This window comes from Puma concolor, chromosome A3 (assembly GCF_028749965.1).
Source record: "Puma concolor isolate L17-30 chromosome A3, mPumCon1.1.hap2, whole genome shotgun sequence".
In the NCBI taxonomy this organism is placed as follows: domain Eukaryota; kingdom Metazoa; phylum Chordata; class Mammalia; order Carnivora; family Felidae; genus Puma; species Puma concolor.
This window is the reverse complement of record NC_141669.1, coordinates 207,989-223,061: the sequence shown is the minus strand read 5'-3', so window position 1 is coordinate 223,061 and position 15,073 is coordinate 207,989. Positions and strand designations below refer to the sequence as shown.

The 15,073-nt window shown below is 40.7% G+C and overlaps 1 protein-coding gene across 6 annotated transcripts in view; it reads left to right on the top strand.

Annotated features, from left to right (window-relative positions):
* The window catches only part of SH3YL1 (SH3 and SYLF domain containing 1), a 40,915-nt gene that overhangs the window by 24,211 nt on the left and 1,631 nt on the right, over positions 1-15,073 (top strand). For 4 of the 6 annotated variants that reach the window (XM_086699889.1, XM_025927433.2, XM_086699893.1 and 1 more), the window contains 4 exons: positions 137-265; positions 2,094-2,262; positions 2,923-3,001; positions 9,373-9,429. In XM_086699889.1, coding sequence (XP_086556015.1) covers positions 137-265; positions 2,094-2,262; positions 2,923-3,001; positions 9,373-9,429 — 434 coding nt within the window. Of the gene's footprint in view, positions 1-136; positions 266-2,093; positions 2,263-2,922; positions 3,002-9,372; positions 9,430-10,286; positions 10,333-13,705; positions 13,833-15,073 lie in introns of all 6 variants that reach the window. The other 2 variants (XM_086699892.1, XM_086699894.1) reach the window with 2 other exon arrangements.

Sequence of the window (15,073 nt, the reverse complement as noted above, 5' to 3'; positions counted from 1 at the left end):
GCATGAAAACAAGTGGCCTGAGATTAGAATGATGTCACTCTTTGGAGGGAGAAGTGCAGTGCTGTTCAGATAATCGTCTTTAGGATCGGTCCTCTTGCCAGTCTGGTTCTCTCCTGCAAAACCTTGTATTTCACAGGAATTTGGAAGGAAATGTTGCCCTACGGAGCTCCGCTGCCGTCTTCACGTACTGCAAATCTAGAGGACTCTTTGCTGGCGTATCTCTGGAAGGCAGTTGTTTGATTGAAAGGAAAGAAACTAATCGAAAGTAAGTGCAAGCCAAATAATTTTAATTTGAGGAAAGGGTGATGAGAAAAATAGTACGTCATAGATTCACATAGTTCTTTGGAGTTTACAGAATAACTTCGTATATTCTTTTTTTAAGAACATATTTTAAGAATACGCAGCATTTGACTCTAACTATTTCTTTATTTAAAGATTCAATATAAAGCAATATGTACTTAGACAAAATCTAGAAAACACACACAAAAAATGATAAGGAAGGAAAAAAATGCCATTCTACCCCTTTGAGATTAACACTGCTCAGTTTGCTTTATTGCCCGACAATGTTTTCCTAAGCATAACTTCCCTTGTTTTGCCACATATGATTGTAATCATAATAGATAGAATTGCAAATCCTTTTTTCCATCCAGCATTGCAAGAATCATAAGTGTAAGTTAATGGCTACATAATATTGTATTAGTTGGCTGTATCATATTCAGTATATTTTTCAAACATCTGTAAAAGTACCTAAGTTACAACTTGTAGGTCAGTCAAAATATCCATCATTATGAGAGGCTGTCTATTATGACTCTCTGCCTTTGTCGTTTTTCCATAAGATGGAGATCAATTTTGATTTTTAAAAAACGGATTTAGAAGTATTTTGACGGGTGGAGAAGAACTTGTACTTTAAACTGGCATCTGGCTAAGTTTTCCCCAAACTGCTTCTCTACATCGCCACTAAAACGTGTCTGGCTTCTCAGAGGAAGATAAAAGGTTGACTGACAAGAGAAACTTCCTTCAGAACGTGGCAGGCAGAGATCCCACTAGCTGGGAGCTTGGCAGGAGCCGACAGTGCTGTCTGGTTACAGCAGAGGAACCCCTGCCCCCCAACCTCATCTGCCTGCTTTCCAGGGAAAATCTGCACAAAATTTACTGCTCACTCAAGAGTTTGCTAGCACACTGGGGCACCTGGCTGGCTCAGTTGAACAGCCAACTTTGGCCCAGGTCATGATCTCGTGGTCCGTGGGTTTGAGCTCCGCGCTGGGCTGTGCTGACAGCTCAGAGCCTGGAGTCTGCTTTGGATTCTGTGTCTCCCTCTCTCTCTCTGTCCCTTCCCCACTTGCACTCTGTCTCTCTCTGTCTCTCAAGAAATAAACATTAAAAAAAAATTTTTAAAGAGTTAATAAGCACATGTGACAATATTCAGTGTAAGCCACAGAAACTGGAAAATAGGAGGAGTGGGGAAAAATAAAGATTTGCAGAGCTCTGTGTCTTATAAAGTCAAGAGAGATGTTTCTACTTCTCGTTTTTGAAGCATTCTTTTAGAAACTTCTGATTTCAGGCCTTCAGAAGACTTTCTCACTAAAGTTCACGTAAATCTGGATAAACTAAACAAACATACTTCTTAATTAATTGCAGGGCTTCCAAACATGTAAGGCAAATCTTTATATAGTTTTGATGCAAATAAACAGTTTTAAAGAAATTACAAAGCCGTATTTGTTGGCCCCATTTTTGTAAGAAACTTAAAAAATAAAAGCCTGTAAAAATGTATATGCTTGTAGGTATATTTGCATAAGCGTAGATGTATTTGCATACATGTGTTTATATAGATGTGTTTGTATATGTGATTTGATTTTTATATTATTGGAGAAAGAGTATGTGTATCAGACTATTTATGGTGATTGGCTCTACAGATGATCTTGGGGGAGTGAACTTAGGGGCTTAACGGGTTATAGCTTGTAGTTAGTGTTGGAAAAATAGTATATATGAAGTATTAGATGTGAGTATATCCCTACACACAGGTATGTGTCCTACTTTTAGCTCTAGGAAAGCTCTATGTCTATAAATGTTCTTAATTTGATATTCCTTATTAGGTTTTATTGTCAAGACATCCGAGCTTATGACATTTTATTTGGAGACATGCCGCGGCCTGCTCAAGCGGAAGATCTCTATGAGATTCTCGATTCCTTTACTGAAAAGTATGAAAATGAAGGACAGCGAATCAACGCAAGAAAAGCAGCAAAGCAACAGAGGAAGCCTGCTGTAATGCGTGGTTTTTTTGTGTGTCTCTTAGCAGTCGCAGGAAATAGCATATTCTGCCCTTGATATCAGGTTCCTGATAACCGACTCCACTTCCCTTATACTCTCATTTGCGTAAAGTCCTTGTGAAAATGTCATACACCTCTGATGTGTCATCTGTACAAACCTCGAGGAGAAACATAGGTTGTTTTCCATACTTGCATCTCTGAGGAGAGGACTTTGTACCAGTAGCCGTGCTAACGGTAGCTGCTGACACACAGGTCTCAGGCCTCCGAGCATCGATCGTGCGCACCAAGTTCCACGAGACCCTTCGGAGTCGTTTGATCCCCATCACAGGGCATGAAAGCCGCCACAGCAAGCCTACGTTGTCACGGCCTCCCAGGGGCTGCCGAGCCAGTCACCAGGTGGCTGTGCCCGCGTAGGTTGTCAGCGGTGCCTGGATGAGGCGAGGTACAGAAGGGCACCTACTGTCAACCCCTGCATGTGGCGTCCGTTTCAACTGAGTGTGGCCCGAAGCACACTACCTGTGCTCACGTAGGGTGCTTTGTTAATAAGTGCATGGGGTAAAATAGGCCACATACATTCTCCAGAAGAAAAAAGCCTCGCATACTCCATGGTAATAAAGTATTTTAAAATCATGTGCATTTTTTTTGTCCCTCCCAGGCTAAAGAATTACCTCCGAAACCATTGTCAAGACCACAGCAGTCATCTGCACAAGTCCCGCTGAACTCTGGCTCCCAAAGTAAATATTTTTGTCGTAATTCAAATATAATTATAATTAACAATTGTTAAACTTTAGTATCAAATAGAACTAAAATGTGTTGAAGAGAAAAACAAATGCTCAGACTCCTCTAAATACAAAGGTATTCTCATGACTGTAACTTGTGAAAGCTTCTTCTCATTCAGAAGAGGCTTTCTCTAATTTACAAAGATTTATCTTTAAAATTTTTCTCATTTATTTTGTCATTTCTTCCAAAGACTGCTATCCTGCTGATTTGAAATAGGAACAAAATAAGCCATTTTTCTTGTATACTCATAGATTTATATTCTGAATATTGATCTAAGCCATATATTCTCAGGAGCTCAGGATTTCATAAGGCTGGTTTTAAACTAGACGAAATGTTTAAAGCACCAGGCTCTGGCCTCCATCCCTCTTTCCATTCATCGTTTGTATGACAATCACTCTTGGAATTCTGCTCTATGGGCACAGAGGGTAACAGTACCTAGCAATATGGTAAAGGAGGTGATGTTTCATATAGTGATCCACTATTATTCAAGAGCATTGTGCAGTGGCTTTTGCGAGTACAAAGATGAAGCTACCTTACATCCTGTCCTTGAAGAACTTTCAGTCTAGTACGGGAGGTGTCCCATGGGGAGAAGTAACTGCCATCACCAGAAGGAAGCATGTGATAAGGTCTGGGAGGAGGAGTAGAAGTGTCAAAGGCTCTAGAGGGCAGGAGGATGGCCCCTCCTTCAGGCTCTGTATCCACCGCCCCTTCACCTGCGGACCCACAGGCAGTCTCCGCCCTCATGCTGGCTCCTGGCTGTGCCGTTAGCTTGCCTACATGTCCCCTCCCTGGAAGACACTCAGGAACCAAACCTGTCCTTTATTACCCACTCTTACTGTGTGACCTGGCTGTTCCTTTGTCTCCTGGGATGCCGTATTCTTTCAATAGGGATGGTCTATTTCTGATTCATGTTCAGGTGATTAATTTGCGTACACTCATATTTCCAGTGAGTAACAAGATGTGGGCACTGGAGTCTATTTTTATTTTAAAGCTGAGTGATTACATAAAATTTGACCTCTGTAGTTATGTCTTAAAATACATGATGTTTCTGAAGTCTCCTCACTAGGAAAATACATGTCTGTAAGATGCATGTGTAAAAATCTTATGAGGGCACCTAGGTGGCTCCGTCAGTTAAGCCTCTGACTTGATTTCTGCCCAGGTCACGATCTTGCAGTTCTTGGGTGCAAGCCCTGCATCAGGCTCTGCACTGACAGCGTGGAGCCTGCTTGGGATTCTGTCTGTCTCCTCTGTCTCTGCCCCTCCCCTGTTCTCTGTTGCTCTCTCTCTCTCTCAAAAATAAATAACTAAACATTAAAAAAATTAAATCTCAGGGCACCTACCTGGGTGGCTCAGTCAGTTAAACATCTGACTCTTGGTTGTGGCTCAGGTCATGATCTCACAATTGGTGACTTCAAGCCCTGCATCAGGCTCTGCACTGACAGCGTGGAGCCTGCTTGGGATTCTCTCTCCTTCTCTCTGCCCCTCCCCCGCTCATGCTGTCTCTCACTCAAAAACAAATAAATATTTTTTTTAATAAAATTAAATCTGACCTATAAAAATAAGTTTTTTATTAAAAAACAGGATCTTAATTCTTAATTACATATCTTCACATATATAATTTTATATAAATGCATAATAGATGGTTTCTGATGCATTCTTTTCTTTTTCTTTTATGAGCTGCTGCCTTTCCGTCATTTCCCCTCCTAACTCACATGGTGCCCTCTCCCGTACTCATTTCAGGAAATCCATGTTGACAACACGCGGTGTAGACGTCTGTGTTTCTCTCCACATGTATCTTTCTTTGATAGTCCTACTCACAGGCACACGTATAAGAACATATATACACATGGAAAGAATATTTTGTCTCGTAAAAATGCTGCCATATTATACATGTTTTACTCTATCTTGCTTGTGGGTTTTATTTATTTTGCTGAAAAACACCTCATGGAAACATCTGAATCAACTGGTGCAGCTCCAATTAATTCTTTTTAATGGCCTTTTAATATTCCATGGGGCAAAAAACTTATTTATTCAGCTGCTCTCCTACTGATAGGTATTAACATTATTTCAGTTTTTTTCCCATGCCAACCATCTCCAATTTTACATCTTTGTAAATTTGTGTGTCTACATATTGGTACTTTCATTTATTTCTTTATTTATTTTTGGAGATAATTACCAGGAATGGATATAGTAAGTCAAAGGACATATTTTTTAAATTTCAACAGATTAGGTAGATTGTTTTTTAAGTTTTTACTACTACAGAGTCTCATCAGCCATTGCCCACTGTATACACTTCCCAGCATGCACACTCCCCACTGTATACACTTCCCAGCATGCACACTCCCCACTGTGTACACTTCCCAGCATGCACACTCCCCACTGTGTACACTTCCCAGCATGCACACTCCCCACTGTGTACACTTCCCAGCATGCACACTCCCCACTGTGTACACTTCCCAGCATGCACACTCCCCACTGTGTACACTTCCCAGCATGCACACTCCCCACTGTGTACACTTCCCAGCATGCACACTCCCCACTGTGTACACTTCCCAGCATGCACACTCCCCACTGTGTACACTTCCCAGCATGCACTCTCCCCACTGTGTACACTTCCCAGCATGCACTCTCCCCACTATATACAGTGCCCACTACATATACACATACTGCCCACCATAAGCACTCTCCTGCTTATAGCTCTCTGCATCATATATGTTCCTCACCACTGTTAGTGTTAGAGCATTTGCATGTGTTAGGGTTGGTTATATCTCCTTTTTATTTGGATTGTATTGCCCCTGTCAGTTAGTGACTTAAAGGTTTCTTGATATAATTGCTGGAGTTTTGTCTTTAATCTTTTCTGAAAACTTTCTTCATTTCATTGGTCGATTTTTTTCTATTGGAGTATTTGTTGCCTTTTCCATTTGTAGAAGCACTTTGTACATTGAGGACTTTGTCATTCGGGCTACAGTTTTTTTTTTCTACACGAATCATTTGTCTGGTGGCCTTGTTGTTCATGCAGAGTTAGTCCCCCCTTATCCGTGAGGGCTAAGTTCCATGATCCCCGTGGATGCCTGCAACCATGGATAGTACTGAACCTCATATAAACTATGTTTTTTTTCCTATACATACATACCTGTGATCAAGTTTACCTTATAAATTAGGCACAGTAAGAGATTAGCAATAATAAAATAGAAAAATTACAATGACGCACTATAATAAAAGTCCTATGAATGTGGTTTCTCTGTCTCTTAAAATATCTTGTACTTTTCTCCCCCTTCTTGTGATGGTGGGAGGTGATGAGATGCCCACATGAGACGCAGTGAGGTGATTGACACAGTTGTGAGGTGGCATTAGGCTTCTTCTGACCTTCTGACAGTAAATCAGAAGGAGGATGAGCCACTTCTGGGCCGTGGTTAACCGCAGGCAATTGTGAAACAGGAAAACTGTGGATAAGGGGGTCTGCAGTATGCAATGTGCAATTCCAAAAAATAATGCTATGAACTTAGAGTAATTCTATGACTTGGGATATTAATCACAATAACATATAAATTAACTAATTTGGCGTGTTTATGATAATCTTTCCATTTTATGCTTTCCATTTGCTGAGGCATTTTTCTGTCATTCCTAAGATTTCATAGTGTCTGTGGCTTTCTTGTTAAATTTATTCCTAAGTACTTTATAATTTTGGTTTGCTGGGTGAATGGAATGTACTTTCCCATTTCTATTTTGGAGTGCTTATTTTTATGTTGAGAAAGTCCTAATTTGCATGTATTTTGTCCTATATCTGATCACTACCCAAAATCTCTTATTTCTAGTCAGTTTTTAAAATTAGATTCTTTTGGAATATTTATACCCTCTTCCCCGTGCTGCCAATGTTTATTTCTATATTCTTATGTCATAAGCTTCTTAGGCCGCAGCCTGCATATTGTACTTGTATCCTCAGGGTACCCGACACTGCCTAGGGTATGAGAGCAACAGTGTGAGAGATACACTGTCTGGCTCGAGACATGTTCCTTCTGAAAGCCATTTCCGTTCACAACGGGACATACAGGCCATCCTCCCCTGGCCTTCCTGAGGGTTTTTGTTCCACACCTGAGTAAGAAAAGTAACCCCCAAGTCATCCAAATCACACTGTGCTACATTGTCTCCAAAATGTAAGAATGGTGATGTAATCTGAAATATAGATACTGACGTAGTGAGTGAGTGACTGAGGAGTAGCAAGTCGAGTCGTTTGGACAGTGGTTCTTTGTTTCTCTGCTTTCCACAAAACTGAAGAGGGACGATGGGATTGTCGTGTTAGCTTATGTAACAACAGTAATTAGTATTATCACTATATATTGCTTATTTTAAGAATCACGTAGCTATCTATCACCAAAACAGAAAGTTATAAAAGTATCTTATTATCTTATAAATATTTTATTATTATGTTTTAATTACAGATAACCATGTGATTTTTTGACCTCTCTCTCAGAAGGAACATCAAATAATTCTGTTACATTGCTGCAAAATGTATCCTTCTAGCCCTCTCTAGTTTTTATAAGAACCAGCCTTCATAGCACCTATACATTTAAAAAGGAATATTAAAATACAACTTGACGTTGAACCTCTGTCATTCTAGAAATAAGAAATAGTCATCCTGCTTAATGAGCTAAAGTCTCATCCATCTATCGAGCTGTGTTTCAAATAAAAATTTACTTTCCTGTTTAGTAAGTTAACAAATTTATAATATATTTAAGGTTTTGGTCAATTGTGTACCAGTAATGATTACAATAATAACTCGATCTGTAAGAAATTATTTAACAGTCTTGTGCTTACTTCAAATAAAATTAAAAAATAAATTTCTGTACAAATTTTTGTTGTAGAAACTGTTCTATAAAATATAATATTAATATATTAGTATAAAATCTTTGGGACAGGGTGCCTGGGTGTCTCAGTCGGTTAAGCATCCGACTTCTGCTCAGGTCATGGTCTCGCAGTTTGAGTTCGAGCCCTGCGTCAGGCTCTGTGCTGACAGCATGGAGCCTGCTTCCGATTCTGTGTCTCCCTCTCTCTCTGCCCCTCCCATGCTCATGCTCTGTCTCTCTCTTGCCTCTCAATAGTAAATAAATGTTAAAAAAAAAAAGTTAAAATCTGTGGGACAAAGGGAATGGAAATATGACTAAAAGGTTAAAATGAGCATTACATAATTTCTGATATCTGCAAAAGCTTGGTGCTTTTTTCACCGATTTCTTAATTTTGGCTCAGGTCATGATCTCATGCTTTGTGAGATCGAGCCCCACGTTGGGCTCTGTGCTGACAGTACAGAGCCTGCTTAGGACTCTCTCTCTCCCTCTCTCTCTGCCCCTCCCCCACTCATGCTTGCTCTCTCTCTGTCTCAAATCAAATTTTTAAAAAACTTTGTTTTTTAAACTCACAATGGTGAGTACAGATACAGTATTAATGATGTGTATTTTTACTGTGATATTTATATTCTGTTATCCCAAAAAGGAGAGATGTAATTATTTAATTTAAATAATTGATATTGAAATATGCTACAAAGCATGCCCTTTATAACTTTTAGGCTTATATTGAGCAATTTTAGGTGTTAATTTAAAAATATGCAAGTGAATACATGCTGCTTAAAAATTATTTGAGGAGTCAAGCAAACAAGAATGTTTAAAATCACTGGTTTGGGGATTACAAACTTTTTTGAATTCAGGTATTTTATGATTGCTCTGGAAAACAGATATGTGTGCATTTTCCATGAACATATATGTCCAAGGTCGTGAGTTGTAGTGCTTCTGATCATGTGCATATCACGTATTTACTCTCTGCCTATGCTCAGTGTATTTCCTGGGTTTATTCAGGCTCCTCTTGATTTATTTTTATTTATTTATTTATTTTAAAAAATTTTTTTTCAACATTTATTTATTTTTGCGACAGAGAGAGACAGAGCATGAACGGGGGAGGGGCAGAGAGAGAGGGAGACACAGAATCGGAAACAGGCTCCAGGCTCTGAGCCATCAGCCCAGAGCCTGACGCGGGGCTCGAACTCCCGGACCGCGAGATCGTGACCTGGCTGAAGTCGGACGCTTAACCGACTGCGACACCCAGGCGCCCCAAGGCTCCTCTTGATTTAAAGGGTGATAAAATAATGAGAGTTCTATCACTGAGCAATTTAAAGTATTTGCTCTGTTGTGCTCGCTTCAGCAGCACATATACTAAAGTATTTGCTTTGCAAGGGCAAGATTAGGCATTCTTGGCTATTTTATATATGCTAATATTTTATGTTATTTATCTTTTTTAATATATGTGAATAAGTTTTCTAATTTTTTTTTTTTTGCAGGTAATGGAAACAAATATAAGCTGTACCCTGAACTTTCCAGCTATCAGGAGAGAGTTGGTAAATAAAATATCTACATGTTAAAAATTACTCATATTGATCTTATAATCACAAAATTTCTAATTAACCTGGCAGGTTGTAAAAATCTCTAGGAAGGCGTACATCACTTCTTTGACTTATAGAATATGCACGTTATTCTGAAAAGTACCTCATTTAAAAAATGCTGTGGCTTTGCTCCCTTACTTGCTTGTAATCTGAGATTAGCAGCGTGGTGGGGAACCCAGGAGGGACAGTCACCTGGTATGACGCGCCTGGCTCAGGAGGGAGCTGACTCCAGGGCCCACGGGCTTGTCGGAGGCTGAACTACAGGATCTTGTAAAACCTTGTCAGGAAAGAAAGACAAAGTTTGTGAATTACAGCTTCGTCATCATCACATTTGCTCTGGGTTTTAGCCCCATGAATATTTTTATATTTTTAAGGATTTTTAAAATTTTTCGTGTTCAGATATTTTGCCATTATTGGGAGCTACTTCATAAAACTCATTAGGATTTGCTGTGATAAAAAATAGTCCCTCAACCTGTCTTACTTTAATCTTTAGAAAATGTTCTTTGAAAGAAGTAAGCAATTATTTAGAAATGTGAACGGGACACACAGTGAAGGCAGAGGTTAACCAGCTGTAAAATAGCCTATTTTTCACATCATCTTGTATCACTGGAATCACAGAACCATATACTCCTGGGTAAGCAAACTACCTGGGCATTATCTGTGTGGTGGAAACAGATTGGCAAGGTAACTAAGTACCCATTTAACAAAAAATTATAAACATATTTCAAAAATGTCTCTTAAGCAGAGTTCCTTGAACAGAAGTCAACCTTTTCCTGCTAGATTAGATTTTCTGACTTTCCTCTTTCTTCCAGCCTGGTTTCAGTTGTTTGGAGCCCAGTTCTGGCCATCCTCTCCCAGGTAATTCCCTTCAGGGAGTGGATGCAGAGGCCTGTGCTCAGAGCCAGTCGGATGGCCTGGGCTTGACTTTGGGAGAGTGCTGTGCTGTGGTCTCAGGCATAGTGAAAAAACCCTGACAGGTTTTAAAAAATGTATTTTGTTCTTGAAAATGTGATTTACAGCCATGGTAGAGATTACCGAGAGTGTTAAATGTGACCTTTGGACACATCCTTCGGAAGCAAAAGGGGTCAACATATAAATGTTTATGCCCAAGTAGCATAAACATCTAAGACTTTATATTGTGGTCTTTTATTTTTAAAGACTGTTAGAATTAGACCCATACTTAGGTATCCTGCAATTAAAGGGGTTCTTACATTTGAGGTCAACAGACAAGCTGAGTTGCTTGGGGAGGGGACCCAGCAGGGACGCTGAGAGACAAGGGATGACAGACGCTGTAGACTTAGCAAGGGGTGCTTAGTAAGGTGACAGTGGGGACTGCAGCCCTTTCCTAGGGATCTCTAGAGCTCATGCCCATAGCCCAGGTGCCTAGAGAATGTTAGAAATACCCCCCAAAAGGCACGGAGGGAAGTGTCAAGTTATAACAAACAAAACCCTGAGTGGGCTCTGGAAGGAGACTCAGACTTGAATTCAATACTTTCATCACTAGCTGTGTGATCCAAGGATAACGTTACCGGCCCATGGTTGGTTGGTTGGTGGGATTTTGTTTTTATATTTGAGGGTAGGATGAGTTAAAGTGTACAAACAGTGGGCACTAGGTTAGTATTAATTTATTTTGTCCTTTCTCCAAATAAAAGATTTTGAAGAAAAAAAATGAAAGGGAAGGCTTAAAGTCTATTTTTAAAATAAAACTTACTTCACATTATTGTGTGTTTAAAAAGCAGCTGTGAAAGCAGTTAAACTCTTGCCAAGGACCCTCTCACATCCTGGCAGAGCATTCCTGGAGAGAAAAGTCACAATGCACAGGCCTGAGCTGAGGTTCAAGCCCATTCACCAGGACACCCAGGCCCCATCTTAACCTGTCCCATGCCCACCGACAAGCTGTAGTTCTGCATGGGCTGCTGGGCATAGCAGTAGTTTCCAAGCTGCACGTACTTCTGTTTCGCACCCTTTGGAGGCTCTGGCTACGTGCTGCTTGGGCCTGTCACAGAGACAACCGGGAAGGTCCACAGTCTCTGCAACAGGCTGTGTCCTTCGACGTCAGTATCCATTGCCTGCCTCCTATCCATCCAGTAGTTTGCAGTGACAATCTGGGCACACCCATTGCAGGGGCCACCCTGTGCTGCGTGGATGGCCAGGAGCGCCCCGGAACTAAGTCTCTGGATGCCAGTAGCACCCCCCCCGAGTCGTGACAACCACAAATGCCCAGACATTACCTTTTGAGAACTGCATGTCTGGTGACCCCACCTAGTGGCCTTATCTGCCTCACTCACTACTGACTCTGACTCTTCTCCAGAGACCATGGTCCCCAAAGTGACAGACCCCACACCTGGCCTGAGGCGATGTGGGTGTGAGAGTTAAATCAGCCATGCAATTCCTCACTACATGAAATGTGTCACAAAACCAAAGATGTGTTCTCCTACTTCTGCCTGCCTTGAAATGGACCTTCCAAAGGCTGAGATTCCTCTCCTGAATTATGTCTGGGGCCAGATGTATTTATTGGCTGCATATGGGTTACATTATGCAGACTCCCATCAGAAAGCCACTGGGAGTAACTAGTGAAGTCCTGTAGACCCAGTCTTGCTAATTAGGAGCCTCAGGGCAGCTGCCAATCACTCAAGCTGATTGTAATCTGTTTCCTGTTAAGCGTAGTCCTGATTTGGGAGAGAAAAATAAGCTGTATTTGAATTAAACTTGAATTATGATGAAAATGACTAATTGTTTCAAAGAGCCTCCATATTTTTTAAACACGGGAATATAAAACTTGAAGTCATGTAACTCAGAAGAAAATGCATCCGTGAATTCCAGACATTTTAGCAATTGGTGGGGTCTGTTTCCAAGGTCCCCAGAGGGCTCTCCCTTCCTGGAAGGACATACCTCCTTTCAGAGAAAAGGCCCGCCTATTTTTAAAATAAATTATTTTGTGGGCATTAAAATTTTCCTCATGGAAATTATCCCTAATATACCAGTAAAGAAGAACTTTAAGTCATGTTGATTGAAGAAAAAACTAACAGGTTACATCATTGAATGGCCTGTGGACAGTCACCTCCAGGGAGCACCTGCCTCCCCCCCGCCCGCCATCTTGGCCCAGCCTCTGTTTGCATGTGGAGGAATTTCCCAGCAACCGCTTGAACTGCCGACTCTCCTAGGGCACACCGTGTCTGCCTATCCGGGGCACATTCTTCTCTAGATGTGCCAGCAATCTCAATGTACCAACCTCCTCAAACCCCACAGCACTGCCTTGTTCTCCGCTGCATCTCAGAACCACCTGCCTTGCCCTTCTACACCTGTTCCACCACCACTTTGTCTTTAGTTCATTTGGAAACTGCAGTCCAGAGGAAAGTGGACAACACCTGAGTGAGAGGGCAGGGACTGAACTAAGTCCGCCGTCCTCTCTTTCATTTAGTTCATAATATCTTTCTTCCTCTAAGTATTCATCGTGAAATATTTTCCTAAGACTGGTAAAAATCAGTTCTGTTATCAGTGATTACCCAGGGCCATCATCCAACATTCTTATCATTTGGAGAGTCCTGATAACTCAGTGATGCAGAAAAATATGCCAGTTCTCCCTGAAAATTTGCCTAACAAAAGTAAAATGCCCTGATAAATCCAAGTTCAGTCTGTTGAAAACAATTTAATACTTTTGTGGCTGCTGAGTACCTTGGGGTATGATGTCAATGGTGCTTATGAGTAGCTGGGGACAGACTTCTGGGATTCAGATCTCAGCTCCCTGGACAAATTGCCTAACACCTTCCACCTCAGTTTAATGTTCTGCAAAGTGGCTGCCTCGCTGGAGATGAGGCCTAGAGGGGCACATGTCTTGTGCTGTTACAGTGCCCGACTCTGTGAACAGGAGGCCGCTTGTATTATATACTCAGGGCTGTTGCCTGTTACCACTGTGATCCTCTTTTAGTGCATTTCTACTTTTTGTACCTAGTGCTACAAACACACACCTGTATGGCTGCTAAGATGGCTATGACTTCCAGAACATTCCTGATGTTTACTAGCACTCTTTTTGCTTGCTTCTTTGTATTATCAGATGTGTCTGACAAGGAGAAAGGAGGAATTACTTGAGGGTTTTCGTTCATTGTTTGCTTAATAGAGGTTGAGCTTTATGTATAGAGGTGATAAACACAATTATTGATAAGAAACTGATTTTCAGAATGATTTTTTTCTCCAACGTTAACCTACATTCCACTGATCTAATGACGAGGAGGCCTGACACGAGAACTTGCTGTGTGTCCCACGTCCATGCAGCCTCTCAGTCACTTGTCACTTGTCACGTAGGCGGTAATGACCAATGTGTGTTGGCTGCCGCACGCACTGGCTTTAGGAATATGCAGGTAAAATATCACCATTTTACTCTTCTGTGACATACTTTTAACTTCTTCCTTAAAGTGGACAGACGAAAAGTTAATACAGTAAGAACCTACAAATATGCAGAACGTGTCTGTATTATAGAGAGAACTAATGCCAGTAATATCTGTAATGTAATTATATTAGTTGTTATTAGGGTTATTTCTCTGGGAGAACTCGAAGAACCACATGCCACATGCTTTACAGGAAGAAGTGTGGCCCCATCTTGCGTGAGATACAAATTCAGTGTTTCAGTCAATGTGGCTTAATTAAAGTGCTGATTACTTTTATTTCTTACTGACAGGCCAAATTGGGTTTATTTTTTATTGTAACAGTATAGGTTGAAATAAGGAACTGGCTTGTAGAATTCGGTTATTTATGTTTTCAGTGTATCCGCACTAAGATGCACTTAACAAGCATCTAATTGCCTAATAAGTGCACAAAATACGTGAAATAGAAATATAAAAATTCCAAGGAGATGACTACACAGAAAGTATGTTTCTTTTTATTTCTTATGATGCTCTACAGTTTCTAATATTTAATGTCTTTTCCTCATATTAACTCCTCAATTCTCAAGGTATTTTTTCCTAATACAAAAGATTCTACACATTGTGTCGAAGCTCTTGTGCGTGTGCAGACACACTTCTTGCTGTGCTAGTTTGAGTTTATCTCTGTTTTGAGAAAAAGGATATAGTAAGCACAGAAATGAAAACAGCCGTGAAGCCTATGGGGAAATGTGCTGAATCAGCAAAATTTGCATGTCAGTTGGAACCCTCAAAACCAAGGCTACGCAGCATGATTTTTCTTTTTAACATTTTATTTTATTTTATTTTCATCATGATAAGTCTAATCTCGACCCCTTTTTTCCCCCATCCCTCTACCCACGTCTGCTCTGGTGACTGTCAGTTTGTTCTGTATAGTTAAGAGTCTATTTCTTGGTTCTCCCTCCCTCTCTCTCTCTCTTTTTTCTTTCTTTGCACATTTGTTTTGTTTCTTAAATTCCACATATGAGTGAGATCATATGGTATTTGTCTTTCTCTGACTTATTTCGCTTAGTATTATACTCTCTAGCTCTGTCCTGGAGTATGGTTTTCCAGTCAAATCATGAGCATAGATGTTTAACAGCTACAGTTCAAGGAAGCCATAATGGTTGCTCTGTTAAAAGGGGGGAAATGTGGGGCATCTGGGTGGCTCTTTTGCTTGAGTATCTGACTCTTGATTTTGCCTC